The sequence below is a fragment of the Poecilia reticulata genome, chromosome 11, assembly GCF_904066995.2.
Source record: "Poecilia reticulata chromosome 11, P_reticulata-male-v2, whole genome shotgun sequence".
NCBI lineage: Eukaryota > Metazoa > Chordata > Actinopteri > Cyprinodontiformes > Poeciliidae > Poecilia > Poecilia reticulata.
In genome coordinates this window covers 13,402,386-13,427,839 of record NC_088840.1, presented here as the reverse complement: position 1 = coordinate 13,427,839, position 25,454 = coordinate 13,402,386, and the positions used below count along the sequence as shown (strand labels likewise).

The window sequence follows — 25,454 nt, the reverse complement described above, 5'->3', positions numbered from 1 at the left end:
TGCGCTGCCAGACGCCAACAGTGACAGGTGTGACGGGATCCACGCAGAAAACAAGCACAGCTAAACGCTATCTGCGCCGCAATTAAGGGTTCAGCACCACAACCCGGGTCACACCGCGCCACGGAGGAGCTGGGCTGCGTTCCTCCTCAGGCCCAGTGTCAACACCGTTTGACTTAATGCCTCTTTGTCCGTCTCTGCCGTGCATCTGTCAGTGTCTAAGTGAAAGACACTTTCCAGGACTGCGTGAAAAAGGCTTACATCACCTCCCGCCTCCAAGCGAAGACACTTTTTGTGTAAACATGCAACACGTTCAGCGTCCCTTTGCCTTGTGTCGTCAGCCACTTCTAGGGTTTTTACCTCTTAGCCGCAAACATGTCAAAGGAAAACACATTTAAGTAAGTTAATAGCACAATACTTAGAGTGGGCAAAAGAGCACAGGCAGAGTTGGATTATGTTTTTGTTTTGTTCTCTCTGGTGGAATAAGGAACATGCTTTTAAATCTACTAACAGTAAACACAAGTACAATAAATATTTTTTCTGGCTGAAGTCCATTCAATCCAAAAAAAAAAAAAAACTGTGCACGCTGCAAAGTCCTCTGATCTACAACCAAGCACAACATCAAAGTGGTGCATTATAGTGTGAAGAAGTGGCTCTTTAGTTCACACACAGATGAACAAAAACTAATAATTTTTAATAACTTTTATAATCTCTGCTGCTTCCATTTAGGGTATAGTGTTGTTGTTTTGTTTTCCTTCCTGACAAACATCTCCCTGAGGACAAAACAAAAACATGAAGAGGATTTATCAAGTTTTCTGTCCAAGTCCATAAAACATACAAAGCCGAGAAAAAGCTTTCTATTGTGTCAAAACTACAATGCATTTCACTTGTATCTAAATTGATTTATCAACACAAAGTAGTGCACATATCTGAATTATAAGAAATTGGTACATGTTTTAAATTTCTTTTAGGAAGAAGTAAATATTGTGGCACTTGGCCTGAATCTGAAGATACAGCTGCAACAAACTGCTGGAATTATAATGAGCTTAAATTACACCCAGGTGGAGTCTGTTTACTAATTCAGTGGCCTCTTTTTATTTGGGTGCAGCAGAGTAGGGTTAGTAAGTAAATAAAAATACAAGCCACCCTTTTTATTCGCAAAAGATTGAAAAACTTGTAATATTTTCCTCCATCTTTAAAGTTATTATAACTCTTAGTTATAACAACAAGTTCTTCTTGTCATAACTCTCTCATTGTACTCTTCTTAACTTGCTTCAGTCAATTAGGTGATTGGTCAGAGAGAGGAAGGCCAGCTACATAATTTATGTCATAACTAATGCCTTCTGAGTTAAGACCTCTGAGATCGTCCTCTCGTCTTCATTCTGTGTTTTCACGAAACCTTTCAGGAGATGCAAACTTTTATCTTTTGGTTTAGGTAGCTTGGCACGCGTCTAAAAGCTGCAGTTCACTAGCCTTTGAGGACTGGACTTGGGCACCTCTAGTGTAGGATATCTGAATTGGAGGCTTATATATAATGTGCCAGTTTACTAATGAACGTTAATTATTAGGCGTGCACTGATTGTAGTCGTCTAGCCGATCGCCAGTCTTCAAAATCTGCCAATTTTTGGCGAACATTTTTGTCTGAAAAGTTGCTAAATATTGCGACACTCGCCAAATGGATGGATTGATTATTTTTATACTTTCTCTCCATGTTTTTAAAGTCAGACATGAGATGAAACGACAACAACACAAGACATTACCATTAATTCAAAGAATCACACGACTCCCCTTGATAACGCTCACGCCGAGACACAGCTCGGACGTTACAGGACCTAGCAGCTCCGAGGCGGGAGGAGGGGAATGATTGATTGAAAAACGACGTCTGAAAAGAGAGAGAGAGAGGAAGAGGGGATAGAACATATATAGTACGGTAATATATATTCAGACAGGAACAGGAGGGGTGAGCGGTAGCGATGACCACAAAGAGTTAGTATCAGTCTGGGAGAGATAATGAGGAAAAAATAGTGGACAAGAGACAGAAAGAGGAGGTTGAATAATGGATTGGACAGACGAGAGACAGCGAGACAAGGAGAGCCAGAATGGAAAAAAAAAAAAAGTATCGTCTGTGAGGTCTCATCACACACTCGCTGACATTGCTTTAATCTTGGGGCCAAGAGGAGAGCAGAGGGTCCACACACACACACGCACGCAGACACACACACTGTTGCAGGGTGAACATGGCTGCCGGCATCTAGCAGCAGATTTACGCTGTGTGTTTCTGTTTGCGTGAAGCAGCATTAGCAGCTGTTTTTTGTAGAAGGAGAAGAAACCCAAGTCAAGCAAGAACTTCTGGATGAAATCATAACATCCAAAAATGAGGACGGTTTCATTTGGCAGGTTTATGTCTGTGTTTTATGCCTTACAATAGCTCTTTTCTGTGCTTTTAATGTGAAAACGCGTATTGGCACCAAATGATTTTTTTTTTCTTCACTGATAACCATTCATTGCATTCAGCCAGTGTTGTGAAAGTGACACTAAATCTCTGTGCTCAAGGCCTCGGCCGCAGAAAATGTACAAAGAATTGCAAAATCATTCACACCACATTTTGTAACACAAATAAACACATTTTAATGTATTTTATTGAAATCGTATGCACAGAGTACTGTGTAGCTGAACAAAAACGGTTAATAATTTTCAAAGTTTCTACAAATAATCTGAAAAGTGTGGCTTGCATTTATATTTTCTGTATTTCCAGTGGCAAGTCTTTTGTGGTTTGTCTTCACCTGCAAAAAGAAACTCCACAGTTATCTTTTTAGAAAAGAAATAGATGAAGAATACTAAGGTTGAATGGAGAACATCTAGGAATGTATATTTTTACAATATTGTCACAGATTCTCAACTAAATTTAACTCTGGACTTTCACTAAGCCATTCTAACAAATGAATATGCAAATGAAAATGGACTGTTTGATCTCCAACTGTATGTTTAGGATTCTGCTGGGAGGTGAAACTACAAGTCTTGTGTAGCAAGTTTCCTTCAGGTATCATTATGAACTGTATTTAGCTTCATCCCATCAACAGCATGATGCTGCCACCATCGTGTTTCTATAAGGGGATCAGCTCAATCAATGACTGACTACACATTTGAACAACATTCATCGTTTTTGATCCGTTTAACAATTATAAGCCGCTTTGCGTTGCTTTTCCTGAATAAAATGCATTCCGGTTTGTGGCTGGCATCATTAAAAAAACGTGAAATGGATTCGGGGGTGTGAATACTTTTGCAAGGCATTGCAGAAGTTTGAGAGAAAGATGTGATGTGGTCTGCTAGGGACAAACATTTCCCGAAAGAGAAGTTTCCAAGTCCATAAAAAGGCACCTGTTGATTGAAACAGATTTCAGCTGCGAGAAGAAAAGGAAACACAAACAAATGGATCTTAGAGAAATAAACTGAAGCAGTGCGGTAAAAAAAAAAGTACATTACAATAACAGGAACTGAGAAAGCAACTGGCAGAGAAAAAGAGGAAACGATACTGAAAGCAAGCGAAGCATTTTCGAGCGGGAGATGAAACACAAGACGAAAACAATCTCCAGAGACTGACAGGCGGCCCGCGTAATTAAGGCTTCCTCGTTAGCATTTGATTATCGTTTATGGTCTGCCTGCAAAGCCTCTGGTCAGGCGTTTGCACACACACACACACACACACACAAACAAATACAACCACGCAGTCCATTATTAAACATATGCATGAACGCTTGCACGTTTTGCAAATGCGCACCCGCCAATCAAGATCTTTTCTGACAGCAAGCACACTCAGCCACATAAACAATAACACACACGCACACACACACACACACACTTTGTGCTCAGTGCAAAGCGCCTGCTGCATGCGAGGCAGACCTTTTAAACACTGGCCCACGTTGTGATTTTGTTTGAGCTCCGTCTCCATGGTGCTGCTTCCTCAAATGTTTATAGTGGCTGCCGTTATAAATTAAAACGGATCTTAACAACACTTAAGATGGGTTGTCCATGCTGGTGCGGCCAGGCAGCGACAACAGGAGAGAGACACACGCAGGGACTACACTGTCCCAGGGCGCAGAGAAACACGAGGCAGGAAAACGGTTAAAGAACAAACTGTAAAAATAAATAAATAAATAAATAAAAAATCTCAATAAGTTATCCTAAAAAGGAAAGGTGGCTCAGGTTTGTGTGCCGTCACGAAGCTGGTAACGTCTTTTCTTCTGTAAATAGCCTGTCCCCATCATTTACCTTTTATCAACACAAACAGGGCGACGTCAAACCGACTGACAGAGAGCCGGAGGATCGGTCACGGCATGAAAATCAGAGGGTGTGGTAAATGTTTGCGTTTTTTCGTGGTATGGTTCACTGATGTCTGTTTAAAAGAGTTTCATCAATAAAAACGAAAATATTAATTTCAGTTCAGATACCCATATAGGAGTTTAAACTAATATGTAGGTGGTTATGCTTCCATAAACTACAATCAGGCACTTTACAGTCAGACACCGACTTTTCTTCATTGCAGAAAATTTTATTTCAGCCACATTGGAGGATTGTTTTTTAAGCATGAATGGACTTTTTTGGCGTTAAAATCCATAGCATCACTGTCCAGTTTATGGCCAAACTTTGACTAGGCAACTCCAAAACCTTCATTTTGACTTTTAAACCAGAGTTTTTCTGCTTTGAAACACGACCACGGATGCAATATTTGCCCAATCTCACATTTTTAGGTTCTGTCTCCATGTTGAGTGCGATTTTCAAAAGCTTTGAAAATGGTTTCATAACGTATGAATACGTATTAATGACTTTATTTTTCATCTGGTCCTACATTTATCCAGATGTGATGTGTTAGTTTTGAGCTCTTATTATCTACTTGATTTTGTTGGGTTGGTTTCGTCTGACTGATTTCAAAAGTGTCTGTTATTAATAAGGCTATGTATGGCTCGCAAAACCGACCAAAAATGTGATTTCCCACAGGAAGGGAAGGAAATTATATTTTCAAATAGAAATAGTTTTAGCTGCTTTTCTTCCTTTAGGTGTTTACAAAGGTTTGATGCATATCCAACGACAGTGAGGACGGAGATGAAGGGTTGTGCTGTCAAGACTTTCTGATGCACAAAGCTGAAGCAGCTGAAACATTTTTCCATCCATTGGACTGTTTTTGAATGAAATCGACTTCTTTTTGTTTTCTGATCCTCGTTTGCACATCATTTCATTAAAGCCCAGTCATAAAATGTCGCTTAGGGTTTTAAATTAAAAGGTTTGAAGAGCAAACAGTGGATATTTGTTCAATTTAAATATTGCTATACTTGTTTAAAGTACAATGCATTTTATTCATTTTCAGAATAAACACATAATAAATTAACTAACATACTTGATACATTTTGTCTATTTTTTTATTACGCCAAATCTTCTAATAACAACCAATTAGTAAATTTAATAATCGTTTCTCTGTAATAAAGGTTAATTGTTTGTTTTTTTAAATCCTTTTAGTCAGTCTGATTGATGATGGACCGAAAGAACAGGAACAGCTGGACTGGGGAAATGCAACACATAACTAAAATTATTAATTACAGTAGAGAATGTTGTTAGTTCTGTATGCTAGGCCTGTGTTTATATCATTATATATCGACTTAGACATTAATGTTTTGACTACCATTTGGCATTTTAATGTTGCGGATGATGTCAAACAAACATTTTTCCACATCTCTTAGTCTGGATCTAGTCGTTCTGTATAGACAATTATGAACTGTTACTTAAATACTTAGGTTTCTAACGAGTTCATTTAAAAAACAAAAATCCAAAGAGAAAATAAAAAAATCATTTGTCTTGGAGGTTTATAAATATTTTAGACTGAAATGTTGTGATTGGGGTCAAACACAAAGATCCAGTTTTTTCCTTCCACAGGTAAAATACATGCATGTTAAGTTCACATGTGGTTCTGTGTGAGCATGCTTGGCTGTATGTATTCGCCTTTTTAATACACAGATGACTTGTTGAGTTTGTTTTTTTTTTCTACATGTCTAAAATTTACTGAAAAATAATAAAAGAAGCAGGAGCCGTCTTTGGAGTCTTACAAAGCCTTTAAATTTGGCGACAGGTGCCGCTGCATTGTGCTGTACTTCTTATAAAGTTTAAAGCAGTGAGTAAGAGATTTCTTTTTTTAAAAATCACTTTGGGTAAAAGCATCTGCTAAATTAATCCAACATAAAAACCAACATGTTAAATTAATTTCAGCAGTTAGCTTCTGTTTACCGTTTATCTCGACGTTATGCAGCATGTGAAGATGATCTGTGTGCTTTTGTGCAGACACCAATTACGATAAGCCTGAAGTGCGTTGCAGAGAGATAATGGCTGAAATTATTGATTTATTTTCTAGATGCTTTATGGACTCGGCGGCTGCTGGCCACACACAGACCGTGGTTCCTGAGCTTACTAAGCATACTAACCCTCACACACAACCTGCAAATCATGAGTACTTTCTGTCACTTGTAAATATTGCTATACTTGTTTAAAGTACAATGCATTTATTCATTTTCAGAATAAACACATAATAAATTAACTAACATACTTGATACATTTTGTCTATTTTTATTACGCCAAATCTTCTAATAACAACCAATTAGTAAATTTAATAATCGTTTCTCTGTAATAAAGGTTAAGTTTGTTTTTTTAAATCCTTTTAGTCAGTCTGATTGATGATGGACCGAAAGAACAGGAACAGCTGGACTGGGGAAATGCAACACATAACTAAAATTATTAATTACAGTAGAGAATGTTGTTAGTTCTGTATGCTAGGCCGTGTTTATATCATTATATATCGACTTAGACATTAATGTTTGACTACCATTGGCATTTTAATGTTGCGGATGATGTCAAACAAACATTTTTCCACATCTCTTGGTCTGGATCTAGTCGTTCTGTATAGACAATTATGAACTGTTACTTAAATACTTAGGTTTCTAAAGAGTTCATTTAAAAAACAAAAATCCAAAGAGAAAATAAAAAAATCATTTGTCTTGGAGGTTTATAAATATTTTAGACTGAAATGTTGTGATTGGGGTCAAACACAAAGATCCAGTTTTTTCCTTCCACAGGTAAAATACATGCATGTTAAGTTCACATGTGGTTCTGTGTGAGCATGCTTGGCTGTATGTATTCGCCTTTTTAATACACAGATGACTTGTTGAGTTTTTTTTTTTCTACATGTCTAAAATTTACTGAAAAATAATAAAAGAAGCAGGAGTCTTTTACAAAGCCTTTAAATTTGGCGGGCTGCATTGTGCTGTACTTCTTATAAAGTTTAAAGCAGTGAGTAAGAGATTTCTTTTTTTAAAAATCACTTTGGGTAAAAGCATCTGCTAAATTAATCCAACATAAAAACCAACATGTTAAATTAATTTCAGCAGTTAGCTTCTGTTTACCGTTTATCTCGACGTTATGCAGCATGTGAAGATGATCTGTGTGCTTTTGTGCAGACACCAATTACGATAAGCCTGAAGTGCGTTGGAGAGAGATACTGGCTGAACTTATTGATTTATTTTCTAGATGCATTATGGACTCGGCGGCTGCTGGCCACACACAGACCGTCCTGAGCTTACTAAGCACTGATACTGTAGGAAATCATCCAAACTTGGCATCAAAATTCAGCTGTTAAGCATCTGGATGTGGTTACTGCACTGTGGGCCCAAACACCGGGCAGCGCTAAGTCTTTGTGTGCAAACACGAAATACAGTTAGCGTACAGAAAAAGACAACAAATGTGCTACATCTACAGAAGATGATGCCCCGGCGGCTCCGACATGGCTACCGATACGCTTCCACTCAGACGAAAGCTGCGTTTCACAGGAAGGGCTGTGCTGTCAGCTGCTCTGTTTGACTCTGTTTGGCAAAGTTTTGACTGTATGAGGTAATCTGAGAACCGAAAACCAGCGACGGCAAAAACAAACACTCCAAGAGCAGAGGAGGCAGAGAGGCGGAGGAGGAAATGTTACAGTTTAACAGATAAAAGCGCAATTTGTATTCAATTCAGTTTCATATTCAAACATGCATCAAAGTTTAGTTTCCATCACATGAACTGATTGAACTGACGTCTTTCTGAAGCAATTATCCCCATTGGATAATCTTAGGATTGTACTTAGCTTTCAAAATTTTGACAAAATAACAAAAAAATTGGCATCATTTTTATTTTTTTTTATTCAACCTCTTTTACTCTAATAAACACCTAAACCAGGAGAGGAGAGATGATTTCAGGCAAGCATACACAAAGGTAACTCTGGGGGAGCTGCACAGGTGAAGTGATCAAATCTGTCAAAGAGGACAACCACAACTTCACAAGATGAGAATCGTCAGGATATCCTGTTGCAAGAAGACATGCAGGAGATAATGAAGCAGAGAACTATTCAACCAGCTCTGGTCAAATAAGACAAAATGTGAAAGACAACGTTCACTGCACAACAAACATGGGGGTGGCAGCATCATGCTGTTGGGATGATTTTCTTTAAGAGAGATGAAAGAATCTGGCGATTGTTCAAAAATGAATGAGTCACAGTCCAGTAAGTTAATATTAAGGCATTCTCGGGTGCTGGTTAAAGTCCAGGCCTCATTCCAATGGAAAATATTTGACCAAACTTCAAATTTTTGTTACCACTTTACAATAACGCTCCCCTTATAGATGGCTAATAAATAGTTAATACTAGATATGTTATTCATTTTCCTCTAAACACTTTATAAATAATTAAACTACCAGTTTCTTGCCAAATAGTGATTATTCTTCTATATATTTTATCTAGAGTTGTTATACTAAACATTTCAGACTACCTTGTAAACATAATAATCATTTGTAAATGCAATTTTTTTGCATACTGTTTCATTCTCACCCTTAATTACTGCATTATAAACAGCTATTAATGATTTATGAAGTGTTTAGACATAACTGGATAATACATCTACAAGCTATTTATTAGCCATCAATAAGGAGAACCATATTGTAAAGTGGACTCAGAAAACTTTACATCCTCCTCCTTCCACCTCATAGTTATGTGTTGGTCTCTGTATTGCATATTGCTCAGACAGAGTAGAGAGAAACTGTATTTTCTTGTTCTGAGAAAGCAGATCTGAAGAGCTGTGATGGACCTGACAATTCAATATAATCTCCTGGCATTTCCTTTGGATCCCTGTTGCCAAATACCTCACTGTTCCTGGCCCGGCTCCACGACAATGCCATCGCATAAACACCGATTACAGCAGGTTATAGAATGTCAAGCCCCTCCTGACCAACCCATCTGCAGGGGGATAAAAACACTCCCTGCCATCAGCGTCACTGCTGTGTGGATAAATTTCGCCTTCAGCATTTTCGTCTGAAGGTCTCCTGGAATGGGACGATAATTAACGACACGTCGTTTCCTTTCCCCCTGATGCTGCATAGTTGCATGAATGCGTGCCTGTCGACTTCCTGGGTGAATGTGACCACAAAAGTGAGACCTGGATATCGGGGGAGGAAACCTGACTCCCACGGGTCGGCGATCCCGGGACAGACAGTCCTTTCCCCGATGAGACCGCATTTTGCCTCGAAAGGAGAAATTAATACAGCAGCCAACCTCGACTCTCCCATCTCTCCGGCCCACTCCTGTTCTCCATTTCCATCTCTTACTTCATATATGGACTCGTTGTGCAGCATTGTAACACGTTTTTGTGCTTTAAATAAGCAGATGATAAAAACTATTTTAATCTTTAACATGTAGAATCTTCTTTTAATTACAGGTTTCTGTTTTTGGACACACTCTGCGTTCCTCCAAATACATGTACGAGTCACTAATTAGAAGTATCTCATGCGTCCTTTAGAAAGATATTTCCTCCCAGGCAGAAAGTGATCAATGAAGAATCAAATAATCACTCTAATTAGTCAAATATTAGCAGCTTAAGTTGAGCTCTTCTCACGCTTCTTCGGATTTCCCTCCGTCACGCTCTGGTGTTAAAGGGCATTAAGTCACTCTGGAGAAAAATGAACCATCGTGGCAGCCAGGGGAGACAAAACAGTTTGCTGCAGAGTGACAAAAACATCAAATAAGACAGAAGGACAAATGAGATGAGACATGCACGCAGTAGTAAAAATAAAAAAAGGAAGTCACAATCATAAAAAATGAGGAAAAGGCTAAATTAAAAGATGCACGCATGCGCAGGCTCTTATTTATGCAGCTGAGCAAAATATGGTGGATATAAAAAGTCAACAAGCCAAGCTAAAAATCCAGGTTGTTGTGATGTTAAAAAAAGAAGACAATTTAGCATTTTTTCCACCTTTAAGTATGTCTTCAAGAATATAAACACATAAAATCTTCCACATTTTGTTCATATTTTAGCAAAGAATAAGGTTTGACACTTTCTAGACAGCTGGCGCTCTCGTGAAGAAAAATTAGAAAATCTTTGAAAGGGGGACAGAAATGGCTGAACATTTTTTGAGATTCATATTAAAAAATATGTATATTTTTCTCTATATATGTAGGGCTAGCAGATAAAAATGAAATACGTGAGAAAAATCGACATTTGTAGTTGTAACATGACAAAATATTAAGGGCCATAATTACTTTTTCAAGCATTTTTACAAATTACTCATGAAGGTGGCTCCGTGAAAAAGAACTAGTGTTTGTGATCAAGATTTGAAAATGACAGCATCATTACCTAAGCATTGACATTTTTACTGGTTTATGTTTTGAGATATTTTCAAAATTCAAAATCCTCATCACGATATGGAAAAGCAACTGTAAAGCACTAATCCTCAGAAGATTAAAGATAGTTTTTTCTTTAATAATTTAAGATTTTTCCAACTTTGAGGAGACGACGAGTGAACTAGACAGAAACCGAGCGATGACGCTCCTGCTTTGGAGCAGTAGAAGAAAAAAAGTGAATGAAGGTAAAGCGCACAACATAATATGAATAAAGCAGAATTTGTACTATGTGCTGAGGTGGACAGAGAAAAAAAACAAAACAAAACAACAGCAGCTGTGAATGAAGAGCAAGCAACCGTCTCATCACGAGAAGGTTGGAAAACCCTCACAAAGTGCAGAGTAGCTTTCTCCTCGTGCAATTTTATGGCGCCACTTTCCGCTGCGCCCCACCTTTCGTTCTCCTTCTACTTAGTCATCAATAAAAACACATTTGTGCGCTGACTAAAAGGCAAACAACAAAACAAAAAGCTATTTTCTGGCAGTACTCAAATGATGAATAATAAAAAAAGCAGGGCTAAGACCAAATGCGTCAGTAGTTTTCGGAGGAAGCCAGAGGGTGGTGTCTGACTGTAGAGGGTTTTATTTGGCATGGTCAAAACGGAGACCAGACTGCTTCAGTGATTCCAGAAAAAAAAAAAAAAAGTAGATTAGCTGTCTGAAACTGGGTTCAGAGAGAGTGAAAACTGCACAAGAAGGCATTCAATAAGCAAGCTGTCAGCGCTAAATTAGTTTGTTCATTTCAGAGATGAAAAGGCAATATACCTTTGGAGAATAGTTTCCAAGAGGTTCTATGTGTACAGCACTGTTAACAGAAAGGACATAAAGAATTACCGTCGTCAGTTCTCTGGAAACTGTCACTGCAGACTGGAAAGCGGTCGGCCGAGAGTCGGACATTGTCATTATTTATTTTTGTGCTGATAGATAATGAGACTTTGGGTCCACCTTTCATGAAAAAAGTGTGTTTGTCCCATTTAAGGTAGAAGTGAGGAAATATCTACCATTTCTTTGAATCCGTTCGAGAAGTCTGCAGGACAGTATGTAAGCCGGTTCATGTAAGTCCTGAACCGATTCTAAAGGTTTAAGACGGTTCGAAAACTAATCAAGGCATTGCACTGATTAATACCTGCAGCTGTATTTAATGTCAGCCACAACTCGGATAGCCACGAGACTGCAATGTCCATTGCCAGATTTTTTTTTTTTTTTAAATCACAGACTATTTTCATATGCAAATCTTTCCATGTTGAACCACAAGCCATATGCAGACTATATTTTCTATTTTACCCAGTTGGGTTTTACCTAGCCCCCTGTTCTACGCTTTGCTTTGTACACAGAGTCTGGACCCTCAGCTGTTGAGGAAGCGCCAGTTCAACGCTATGAAGCTTACCGGTAATGCCTGTAAACAACAGTCCTCCACTGCGAAAAGAAAAGTCTCCAGTCGAATAATATTAATTCAATATTTGGAAGTGTGGCCAAGACAAACTGAATGACTGCATTCAGTCGTTCGCTTCCTCTGCTTTCCATTGTCAAACTACAGATTGGCTACAATCCCAAGACTGAAAATCGACAACAAGTTCAATTCTATTGGAGAAATGCAATGGAAGAAAGCTGCGATTGAGAATAATCAGATTTATGGCAAGTCATCACTTTCGTTCAGTTTCAATCATCCTGCCTGTCAAGGCGAAGGAAACTTCAGCAGCACAGACAAAGCACTTGATTGGTGTTTCAAGTTTCAAATAAACTGGGTTATTGCTTGCTTATCTGGTGATTAAACAATACATGTGTCAAATGTGTGGGAAGGCATTCATACATCACTAAAACTAAAGGTAGATTTTTCAAAGATGTGCTGGAGGGATCAGAACTATTAAACTATCAGAAACCCAAACACCATGTGTAACCAAGTGAAATATTTTTATTGCCATGTTACAACCATTTATAGCATATCAAAAATGTTTCAGTGTTAATTAATGCTCTCTTAAGTAACTAAAAAATAATAATCTTTTAACACCTTATCTAAGTTGCTGCCAGGAAAATGATTCCGATAGTGGAGAGATATTTGAAATGATAAATCAGCCATGTGTTCTCAAGATTTCTTCTTAAAGTGCCTTATAAAAGAAGAACAAGAAATATCTTCCTATTCCACTCATGCTGATGAAGCTGCACAAGATCATTGCTAAACCCTCGCATTAAAATCTTATACCACGTCTGTGCTCCTCCTCAATTAGACATCAATAATGGAGGGCCAGTAAATCTTCACCCTCCTCCGAACCAATCAATCTCTCTGACTGGCCAGCGCTCGGCCTTTAATCACTTCCCTGTCCTCTCTTGTGTACTTTTCACTGTATTTTCAGGCTGAAGTCCAGTGGAATGTTGCACTCGGCCAGACGCCACAGCGGTTCACCCAGCCAAGGCCAAGACCAAGACATGACATGCGGTCTCGGACATCAGCAGGCCTGGGTTTAGTTGGCTCCGTGCAGCGCTGCAAAGGCCTGATCGCGGATCAGCAGCAGGATTCTACACTGGAGACCCGCGACCCTGGAAAACCCTCCACTGGGATGAAATAATGTGGCCAAAACAGATGGCCTCGTGTGAACATCTATACGTGGCACCCCCAATGGTGGAAAAGGGTGGAAGGTCAGAGGTGAGGGGAAGCACTGTAGCTGAGCCTTGTCTGGATGTTTTTGGCCCTCTGGCAGGCTCATGTGTCACGTTCAACCTCTACAAGAATAACGGCGCATACAACCCACGTATGACTCCCATTCCAAGAAAATCTGATGCAACAACTGTCCAGAAATATTACAGTATTTAATATGTGTGATGATATAGAAAAAATGACATAGATGGACTATTAATTTTAGAGATAAACCAGTGGAGAAAAGCTTGCTTTACTAAAGTTAGCTTATCTATAGCTGCTTAGAAAAAAGCAGTGTGTCAACATTGTATCCGGGAGACGTCAGTAAATTTCAGCAAAATCTCAGGTTTGGTTATCCTGTGCAAAAGCACCACATAAAAAAAAACAGACACAGTAATTTATTTATTTATTACATTGACTCCCCAGATAATGCTTACCCCGTGTGAACAGGTCATAAAAAATGTAAGAATAATAAAATAATGAACTGATAATGAACAGTTATGAACTGATAGAGATTAAACATCTCTAAGCCAAACTTCAACCAAAATAATCTTGGTGGGATGTAAATAGAATTAAGCTAATCCTGCATACGGAGCAAATGGATTTAAAGAGGTTATGATGAGTATTTGCTGTGAATGACTCAAAGAACCATAACAACACAAGTGGGACTTAACATTTCAGATGGTAAAAGCACCACTTGAATCAAACCCCTATCAGTTTGATTGGGTTCAATCAGGTTCATACGCAAAGAGATTCCTTGCACCAGGATGCCTTTCACAGAAATTTCCGGTAACTCCATTGTGTTTTTTGCAGGTTTCTGCCTTTTAATCCCTCCTCTGTGCTTGGCAGGCAATATGAGTTCAGTAGGTGTGGGAGACGGAGGATTTTAAGGAGGATACACTTTGTGCCAGCTCTGAATGAACATAAGGCTGACACTTAGAAGAAAAAAAAAGCTTTGCACACATGAGAGATGCAGATATTTAAAACGATGTAAAGGGAAATGTTTAGAAGGGAGGGTGCAAAAGTTTTCCAGATACATGGCGTACTATGATCAGCTCAGTTAGATAAGAAGAGAGGCTCTTTACCCCATTTTTTTTTTCCACAAAAACTCCCACAAACCTCTGCGATGAGAGGCTCTGAAGAAGCAACACATCTGTTCCAGGGTCCCCTGCTACAATGTAGGACTAATTAAAGGATCAACTGAAGTTGGCACAGCACCCAACACAGCAGTGTATGGTTCAATTTAATTATAACAGATCAACGTACCTTTAATTGAACTTCACGGTACACCGTATTTTCCTCGCTTACCGTGAGCATGTAATTAATCAAAAGAAATGCAGCGCTCGGAGTGATGCGGTACCATGGGAAGAACGCTCTCAGGTAGACAGATGTGCACCAAACAAAAATGGACGTCTTGGTGCGGTCTTTAAAGATCCTGCTACATTTTGATCTCAGGATGTGTGTGTGTGTGTGTGTGTGTGTGTGTGTGTGTGTGTGTGTGTGTGTGTGTGTGTGTGTGTGTGTGTGTGTGTGTGTGTGTGTGTGTGTGTGTGTGTGTGTGTGTGTGTGTGTGTGTGTATGTGCGTGATGGAGTCGGTTAAGACACCAACACGAAGCAGGTCGTCACAGGAGAACTTCTCTTCCCAAGATGAGTTAAGCTTCACTTGTGAGCCCGCGGCATCTGAAACACGATACGGGCACCTCCACGAGCCTCCTTAATGGAGGAACAACAACAGTTGTTATCAAATCCAACGTTTGATTGGAAAATGTCACAGGCAACTATCATGAAAAACCCACAAATCATAATCAAAAAACTCTGAAAAAATATATATATACACACACACAGCTCTGGAAACAATGAAGAGAGAGACCACTGCACTGAACCACAATGTAAACCTCCTGGTTATCCCACCAAATATTGATCTCTGAACTCTTCCTGAGTTAAAACATTAGTATTGTTGTGTCTAAATGAACATGAACTTGTTTTCTTTGCGTTATTCGAGGTCTGAAAGCACTGCATCATTTTCTGCAAATAAATGCTAAATTTTTGCTCAGAATTTCGGAGACATGATGTCAGTAGTTCAGAGAACAAAATAACGATGTTCATTTTACTCAAACATTTACCTGTAAAAGGTTAAATCAGAGAAACTGATCATTTTGCGGTTGTCTCAATTTTTTCCAGTGAAGTGTATATGAGCATCTTTACTTTTTCACATTAAAATACAGATACATTTTAATCTAATTTAGTGGGACTTTGTGTGAAAAACACGAAGTAGGCAATATAGTGAATAGCTAGTTAAAGTTTTTAAAGTTGTTTTTTTTTTTAATAAAACTGAAAGGTGTGGTGTGCATTTGTGTTTTGCCTCCTGGAGTCAACACTTTGTTGAACCACATGTCACTGAAATTACAGGTTCTAGTCTTTTGGGTTACGTCTCTACCAGCTTCAAACAAACTGAATTTGTCTGTTTTGTTGTTGTTATTTTCAATCTGCCTTCTACTAAACTTTAAACAGTTATCATGTCCCAGCTAAAGAAGCAACCACAGTTTTCAGCATGATGTGGAGCGTTAGTTTCCTGCTAATCATGGCATTTTGTTTGTATTCCTAAAAGCTAAAATTTGGTCTTGTTTGATCAGCACACCTTTTTCCACATGTTTTCCTGTGTCTCTTACTTTAACTATGGCAAACTGAGAAAAAAACTTTCTCTGACTTCCAAAAAGGCCAGAATTGAGGACTGGACTGCACAAGTAATAGATTCTCTACAGTTCCTCCAGAGTTACCAAGGGACTCGTGGTTGTCCTTTAGTTTATTTAGATGGTCATGTTTTGTAAATTTGCAGCTCATATTCTTCCTACTATCACATAAAGGTTTGAACAGGTGATTTATGACCTAACCATTCTTCAAATCTCCCCTCAACCCTATCCCTGACCTGTCTGCTGGCTTCCTTGGACTCCGCTTAGTATTTAGGTGACTTCTCAAAGCATGCATCGTTTTCTCGCCACTTCACAATTGTCCATTACTTCATGTGGGCACAAAATCCCCCCAAAGGAGCCTGAAAATTCAAAGGGAAACTGCTGAAACCGATACCAGGTATTGTCATGTAAGCTCAAAATAAGATAAAAGGAGGTTTCTGCTCTCACAAATGTGCGGGCAGTAGACGTGAGAACACATGCAAGAGTCACAGCCCTGCAGTGGGATTTCCCTCTGCAACAAGCACATGATGGCATTGGCAGGCAGACAGCTGTACTTGTATAAACAATGACACGCAAAGCACGACCCCGTCCAAGGAGCTCCCACACATAACGCTCCGTCCATCATGTTCCAGCAGCAGAAACAGCTGGAAGGCAGCTGCTTGCAGGCAAAACAGTCCAGGGCTTCACTTGAGAAGATGTTGAAAGATATTGAGACACTTTGATGTGCGCAGAGTGAACTTTTAGCAAATACCTCCATAAGTCACACAACAATACCTGTTTCGTTTCTAATAAGATTACAAGTAAAAAAAAAAATCTGGCATAAATGCAGTATCTGGATTTTAAAAAGTGACTGATAATACACATATTAATCTCAAAATGCAATGAAGAAGACCGGTCCTTCGTACCCATGAGCTCAAACTTTCCTACAGTTTACAAGTTACATAAATTACAGTGTATTTGGCGTGTGGGTACGTCAGAATCCTAACTGTATGCTCCCGGATGTTGAGAAGCTCCTCAAGTTATGTGTTTTGTTAAAGTGTGAAAATTGTTCAACCTTTTTCTCCCTTCCTGTAATAAATCCACATGAAATTGAGAGAGAAGTTCTCAAAAGTCACAAAAAAAGACGTTTCAATCACCTACCCTCTCACATTTTATATTTTCTAGTTTCATCAAAACGTCTTTCGAGAAAATCCTTCACATCAACATAACCAAGTTGGAAAATAAAGACAAAGTGGAGTTTGACTCAAAACCTGCCCCTCCTGTGGGTTTAGATAAATTAAATTAAATACCCAAAGTTGTTCTCCTAATTTACTAAGACAGAGACAAGGGGAAAATTGAACAGTAGACCCCATGTGGAGTTGATGTATGGAGTATGAGACTTAATTGCAGCATAGGCAACTCAGGAGACCTAATTGGAAAATTTATCAAATAGTTGTTCTGTATCAAAAAGCTGGATTGGGAAGTCCAATTAAAAAAAAAAAAAAACAGGTGACTTTTGAAAAACTTTTTTCCAAGTTTCTAAAAGTTGCATTATAAGTTTAATCGTAATGCCACGGATAAGAGTAATACTCACATGAACGCATGATAGATGAATGCCCATCCTCTCGGTCTCTCCAGCACGTTGTAAAGGTAGTTTTGCAACTTTCTGAAGCGCTTACTTGAAGCGGATGCGTTGGCTCGGGGTCCGGGCGGTCCGGGCAGCGGGGTGCCCAGGAGCCCCGTGCGGTGAGACGGGTGTCCGCGCTCCGGGGTGGACGGCTCGCTCCGCTCGGTCTGGACGGCGGTGAGCGCCACGAACTCTACCCGCCTGTCGTCGTTCGGCGCCGGGGGAGCGAGCATTCTGAGGCCGCCGTTGTTGGATGGACTTCCGAGCATTTTTTCTTCTTTTTTTTCTGTCACGACTGTTTCTCCTGTCACCTCTCACTGGCTCATGCTCTGGATCTTTGCCTCAAAGTGGACTACAACTTGTAAAGTCCCACAAGCCTCGCCGTGCAGGCTGAAACCATACCTTCTGGTTTGCTTTTTTTTGCGGTCTCGGCAGCTCGGGTCAAGCTTCAAAAGTTATCTGTAAATCAAGACACGGTCGTAAAAGCCAGAAAGCGCAATAGATTGATTAGTGCGTCGCGCTGAAACGTGACCCTCAGTGACCATTGCTCAGAGTCAGGTGTAAGAGTCAGCTCAGCGGGGTGCAGAGAGGTGATCACACATGCATCAACTCCAATAACACTGCAAAAACGACCTGGCATCACTTTGAAAGCAGCGCGCAAACAGTCGAGTCAAGCAACGCGTACAGCTTTCGTTCAACGCAACGAGCGAGCGTGACAGCAGTGCACTTGCTCCGCGTCGTCTAAAGTCATTTCCGTGAATAAAGGCTGCTGTAATTGAGTTTACTCTTAGCTGTTGTTTCTGTCGTTGCCGCGCCACATCAGCTCTCCTCCTGGTGCGCCCCTCCGGTCCAGCGCTCCTCCGCTCCGGCAGGCGGGGTGGAGCGCGCAGGAGTCAGACACATCAGGGTGATGACAAGAAACTGCATCTGAGAAAGAAAGAAAGAAAAAAAAAACACAACTCCAAAGAGAGGTTCAGAAAAAGATGTCTGAAGCCTGGTGGGAGAAGCTGGTCTCTATTTGGTGACTCTGCTGTGTGGGGAGAAACTGAAGAGGTGGAGATGAAGTCGGCGCGTCGGGATGGAGAGCTGCACAGCTGCGGGACGAATGAGACAGCACTTACAAATCCGTCGTTTAGGGAGATGAACTGTGCTCAAAGTTGGATGATAGCAATGCACATAAGCCTCCGATTTAGCAGTTTATGTTGTAATCCGATCTTACAAAATACAAAAGCACCCCAATGGAATGGAAGATGTGTTCCATAAAAACAAAAAAATAATCAGTATATAATATACATTAATTGCACACGCACAGAGTTTTATATATTAAATGTTTATTTCTGTCAGTTTTCCTAATTGCAGCTAATGAACGCAATCATGGGAACAACTGTTCACTTGACTGTCATCCAGAGGTGTCAGTGACTCCATGCACAGATATGTTAATCCACACGCAGTCATTGCTAATGACACTGTCTGCTCACAGAGCATAGTCATGGAAAGTTGAGTGGAAGGAAAACCTAAAATTCAGTTTCTCAGACAAGTAGAAAATTACGCAAGAGTTGCAAACATTACCTTGGACTTTGGACCGGTAGGCAGCAGCCCAGTTCTTTCTCTCCTTATCCCAGGTTAGATGCTTCTGTCTTTGTTTCTGATTAAGACACGGCTTCACTCGAGGAATGCTACGTTTGTAGCCCGTGACGAGATGTTTGGCTCTATAAATGACCGAGTCCAGCTGAATAAGCCTTGTTTGACGGTCTTCTCAAAGCTATTGTCACCCCTGCTCCTCGTGGGGGTTTTTTCTACTACACTTTTTCTTCCCACTAAACTTTTTTAATACAGCATTTTGTGATTGGTCAGCTCCGTTAGCAATGCTGTTTGTTGCTTATCCTCCATGTGGAGGGTGTCAGTGACTGTCTGCTGGACAACTGCAACTTTCTCCATGATGGTGAGCGCCATCAAATTACTCTTTTGTATTAAATAATGTTTTTTAAAATTCACTTTATGAGAGAGCTGAATTATTTGTTTTCATTGGCTGTAAACTACAGTCATTAGAAGTAATATAAAGATACATGAATTAACTTTATGAATTGAACTACGAAAAATCAACTTTTTGATGATGCCGATTGTGATGCAACTTACTGAGATGCACCTTAAAGCGTTTCAGACGACCATGTGCTCAAGTTGTCAAACGGTGGGGTTGTTTTCCCCTGAAATCTAAATGTCACTCGTGTTTATTGTTAGAAGGGGGCTGGATCCATGGCTACAGCCGCTTGAAACAGTAGAAACAGGTGCTGAGGGACACAGCGACACCGACAGTCTGTACCTCATCCTCAACACACACCGCTTTTCTAAATCTATGACCGTGACACACACAGGGACTTGTGGTTATGACACAAACGTGATGGTATACGGAGCTCAGTGTCCCGCAGCAGGATCACCTGTCTCAGGGCCTCTGAAGAATGCATGGAGAGGTGACTACCCAACACCCTGTTGGCCACAACCTCTCAATCACTAACCAAAAAAAAAAAGATTCTTTGTGTTTTCTGTTGTTAACTTAATTCCTTATAAAAACAAAGAATGTTTAGACAACTAAAAATCGGAAATATTTTTGCGTTTTTTTTCTTAGCACCGTTTACGGCGATAGAAAAAAAAAATAATACAGAGTCCATCAGTTTGTAATCTATGATAAATTCAGCTGACCTGTGAAAACCTCAGTGTCATGGCGTGTTGCTTGAAGTAGGACCCAGATGCAGGAGCGGCAGAAACGGGGAATTGATGATGAAAGACGGGGAAATGATGAACAAAACGTACAAAAATCACGGGGGAAAGAGGGAGCCGAGTCAGAGCAAAAAAACAGGAATCCAGAAACCGAAGACAACAGGGAAGCTTAGGGGAAATGACGGGGAGATAAGAGGGAAAACAATGGGATTTGATATGAGGAGCCAGCAAGGGGTGACTGAGAATGAGTTGTATATTTGGTTACTGAACAAGGAACAGATAGCTAATTAGAAACGGGTTGCAAGTGTGAGGAGAGAAAGAGAGAGAAAATGACACATGGGGTGAGGGAGAGCACACAAACTGGGTAACTAGGAAAATGAATGTATTGCTAATAACCAGGCATATAAGGAAACAAAAGTTAACTGAACTAGGGTGAAACAGAAACACTACTGACCTAATCAAAAAACAGAAACACACACACATAAATAATAAAACCCAAAACATCCCGAGATCCTAACACTCAGAGGTCTGAAAGGAAACAAACAGCATCATGAAGACCAAGACACAGCAAAGAGGACAGAGATAAAGTTGTCTAGAAGTTCAACGCAGGACAAAGTCACATAACCATGTTCTAAAAATCTGTAAAAGCACAATTTGTCATGTGAAAACAGAAATAGTATGACAGCTCACTTACACTGACAGGCCAGGAAAGGGCAAGAAGCAGCTTGCAGCCTCATGCTAAATGGGAGAAAACCATGTTACAATGGTCCAGTCAAAGCCCAGATGCAAATCCAATTGAGAATTTGTGGCAAGGCTCGATTCTTATGATGCTCTCCATCCAGTCTGACTGAGCCTGAGCTGCTTTTGAGGATAAATAGGCCAAATGTTTTCTTAAAACTGGTAGAGACAAACGTGCAACAGCTGTAATTGGGTTCTGCAAAGCACTACGAAGCACATGTTTCACATACTTTATAATAATTTTTTTTAAATAATATTTTCTGTCAAATAAAGGCTAAATAAAAAGAATTCAAGTGTGTTGTTGTGATGTGGCAAAATGTAAAAATGCTCAAGGAAAACTAATATTTTCACAAAATAGTTTAGAATAAATTAATTTCCTTTAGCTCAAAAACAATAAACATTTTTGCCCTCTTTCCTGAAATCCTTATTTTCCAGCCAGTACTAAACAGGGAAACTCTCCTCCCTGCTCCATGCGTTCATCTTATTCCATACCACCAGCTTATGGAACATGGAGTCCCTGGAACGGCGCATGGGAATGCAGCCGGAGTGTTTCACAAGTAGAAAATCTAGACATTATGCGCCTGAGTGCTCTTACATAACACATCACTAATCTTAGGCTAACTTCACTAGTGACTGATTAAGTTGTTGCCTTGGAAATTGAATCACCTGCTGACAGCTGCACAGCTGTGTTAATGCAGACACTTTAGTGCAAAACAAGCTGCTTCATAAGGCTTGAACAGGATTCAGGATAGCAACCTATGTACTTTTTTTTTCCTGTGTAAAAATTTGATCAATTTGTTTTAAAATATAAAAACAGACATATTTTTGTGTAATTTCACTCCTTCCTAAAATAAAACTAACTTAGCTCATATTTATAAGTATGTTTTTGCAGCTTTAGACACATTTTATCTTGTAGCAATGGGGGGCAAAAGTACCTCTTGGGTGCTCTTTATTTCATTTTCAACAGAGTAAAAAAAACAAGATCATAGCAAAAAGTTATGAATTTAGTTATAAAGTTTTTGAACGTCTTTAGAGGCCGATTCACATGGAGGGGACTGTTTGTAGTCCCCTTCATCTGACCTTCCTTAAGTTAGAGCATCCTAAACTCTTCTTCTCTTGGTCGATTTCTCAGCGTTTCGTGCTCATCCACCAGAGGTTGAGGTTTTCCCTGAGAGGTCATCAGGAGCCTGGTGTGAAGGAAAACGGTTCCTGTAAGCTGTGAGGTTTACAGCCTGTCATGGATTCTATGAGAACTTAAAAATACTCATATCAGCTGTGCGTCTTACACACAGCACAACACAAACTCACCCCACCGGCCCCCAGCCTCGACCCTTTTACTTCCGTTGCGCACTCTGTTAATATCTTTCCCAGACCGCAGTTCTTGTTTGTCTTCGTTTAATCTTTTCTCTCCTCCGTCTCCGTCTTTCATGCTTCAGACGTCTCTAACACGGATCCGCAGCGGCTCGGGGAAAAGGAGGAGTATGGGACGGGGCAGATGAGTTGTTGATGCTGTGTTTGTTGTGTGGTGTGAATGTTGTGATAAAGTCTGATTAGAGTCTTCAGAGGGATCAAAATGACGTTGTTTGGGGACGGAAACCCGGGGCGAACTGCTCACTCTGCAGAAAACTAAAACCGTCTCACTCTGCCGTTCAGTCCGGCAATCTGCCGTCCCAGAAGCATGAATATGTAAGACACGCAGACCGAGTCAGGAAATGACGGCTTGTTTGACCAGAGGTCCCACTCACTGACCCATTCATGGCCAGTCAAAAGCTCATTTGTACTTACTACCAGAATGATGGTTTAGTCTCCACAGGGCCACACAGGAATATTTTCTGGCTAACATTTTCAACCGTCGGGGAAATTGTACAATAAACGCTCAGTTGTTTCCATCTGTGAAAATAAAATAGTAAAAAATAAAAAATAAAAACTTACAGCTATAATTAGACTGGGAAAAAAAAACAGGAAGCAAAACAAATGTTGGATAACTGTACCGCTGTCTGGACACACTGACGTACTAACCTACATGCTTTGAAAATGTTTCCATATACTTATAAAGAATTTTATGCTGATAAAAGTAGTGCAGGTTGTGAAGTGGAAAAAAAATTAAAACTCGAGTTTCGGAATTGTTGTACAAATAAAACGTTTTAAAAAGTCACCTGCAAACATTTTATTTTAGGAATTTCGACCCCTAAAATAAAGTCCCGATGCCATCAGAGGTCACCTATTTAGTAAAAAAGGATCTACCTGTATGTAATTTGACCTCAGTAGAAATGTTGAACATAGCTTCCCAACAATTTAAAATTTATTCTAAAATGCTTTTTTTTCTTCTTCTTCTTTTTTCTAACCACTCTCTGTCATGAATGTGTGAGTTTGTGGATGGACCAAAATGCAGACAGGAGCTGGGATCATGTTGAGAGTTGTAATGAAAAAAAAAAGATGTTAAAAACTTACAAAAACCCACAGGGAGACAGAGCAGAACAAAAACCATAAATCCATGGAAAAAACCAGCAGGGAACACAGGGGGGAAATAACAGGGCACAAGGTGTTTTAAACAGGAGGAACCAGCAAAGAGTGAGAGGAGCAGAAGAGCTCAAGTACTGGGAGACTGAATGTGGAACAACAGACCTGGGCTGATTGGCTAATTGCTTGCAGGTGTGAGGAGAGAGAGAGAGAGAAAATGGTACAGGGGGTGAGGGAGAGGAAACAGAGGACTGGGAAGATAAATCTAATAATAAAGAATAATTAGACCCAAGAAACATAATTAAACTAGAGTAGCAAAGAACAGCTAGAGACGAGAAATGAACTAGAATCACTAAGAAGGACTGAACTAAAAATAATTTAGAAACAAGACTGATCAAAGAAAGAGACTAATTAATACAAAATAACAAATAAGCCTCAAAACAACTCAGGATCCTAACACTTGCTGAATAATGGAATCAGATAAGGTTAAGTGTCGTTTACGTCTGAGTTGTAAGAAATTAGCTGTTAATCTTGGTCTATGTTTATGCAAGACATAAATTGCATATATTTTTCAAAGAATCAAGTTGGAGGTGGGTTCCGAAACAACCAACATGTTGCCACGCATGCAATTTTCTTACAATATTATATTCAAAAAGCTTCAGACATTTCCCCTTTGCTTCCAGTTAGTTTGAATGGGTAAGAGGGGATCATGATCATATTCAATCCTCATGTTCATTTCCTGGTACACAGTTTTTTTTTAGTTATGGTTTTAAAAAAAAAAAAACTAACACATAAGAGATTTAGGTTCTGTGAAAGTTGTATTTTCTAATGTGTTTTCTGTTTGTTTGTTTTCGAGTTCTGCACAGGATGTATCGACAGCAGCAGATGCTGTCCGGCCCTGAAGTTTTCCTCCTTCAAAGGAGCAAAAGGGTAAATTCAGGGCTAAATGAAACAATTAAACTGCCCTTGTGTCCTGAAATTCCAGGAACCTGGAAAAGTTTTCAGTTTGATGATGATGACTAAAAGCAATCCTCTTGCTGTTTCAGAGGAACAAGCACAAAAGACCACCTGAGGAAAAGTTCACTCCTGTTATGATTTTTTTTAATTATTATTTTCAAAGCTCAGGGAGAGACCAGCTGGTGTGGAGGCCCAATCACAAGGTCTAAACCACAGCCAGAGCGTTCAGCAACCAGGTCATATGGCCAAAGCTGCCTTGATCTGACCAGGTGGGCAAGCCAAGGAAAATACCACCAGACAATCCCTTTCACGCTTGACTTAAGCACAAATGTTCTCACAATCCGCGTTCTTCTTATTATAAAGAGCCGAGCCTGAGTCTGCACTCATTAATGCTGTTATTGTTCAGCGATTTAAGTCGATTAGGAAAGGGCCTCCCAGTTTGACAAACGCTTTAACCGGAAATCAGCACAGCTAAAGGCGCATCTAAGCAGCAGGAACAAAGTTCTGCACTGCGATGCTCGTCCTTTTTAAACTTTGGTTTTCAGTACTGAGCCCATGCTGACAACGACACTTTTAAATGAGCAAAGTAGAGCGTTATGAGCCTCCTTCATCTCTGCCTGCCTAATTTCCTGTGAGATCATAATTACCTCTTCCTTTTAAGATTTAGGTCGAATAAAGAATGCAGTCTGATCTCAGAAAAGCTAAGCAGCCCGCAGCATAATAACCCGTGACTCTAATGGGCCACATCAAACTTTTCACCTACTCCGGTAATAATAAGATTAGTGCTGTTCATATAGGCTGGATTGGTTTTGGGGAACGTGAGCAGATGCAGTAATGTTCCTTCAGCAACGTGCTCAATAAAAACACCTTGTGTGTTTAGGAAGAAGTGAAGAAATGTGCAGCTTGCATGCTGTATTTGT

General features: G+C 39.8%; 1 protein-coding gene across 4 annotated transcripts in view; it reads right to left on the bottom strand.

Annotated features, from left to right (window-relative positions):
* The window catches only part of kcnq4 (potassium voltage-gated channel subfamily Q member 4), a 62,103-nt gene extending 37,804 nt beyond the window's left edge, over nt 1-24,299 (bottom strand). The window contains exons 1-3 of one of the 4 annotated variants that reach the window (XM_081612633.1): nt 23,569-24,293; nt 22,426-23,007; nt 17,632-22,304 (exon numbers count right to left, since the gene is read on the bottom strand). In XM_081612633.1, the coding sequence (XP_081468759.1) occupies nt 17,632-17,933 (302 nt within the window). In that variant the 5' untranslated portion in view covers nt 17,934-22,304; nt 22,426-23,007; nt 23,569-24,293. Of the gene's footprint in view, nt 1-17,631; nt 23,055-23,568 lie in introns of those variants that run through there. The other 3 variants (XM_081612635.1, XM_008421935.3, XM_008421933.3) reach the window with 3 other exon arrangements.
* Nucleotides 24,300-25,454: the final 1,155 nt, after the last annotated feature.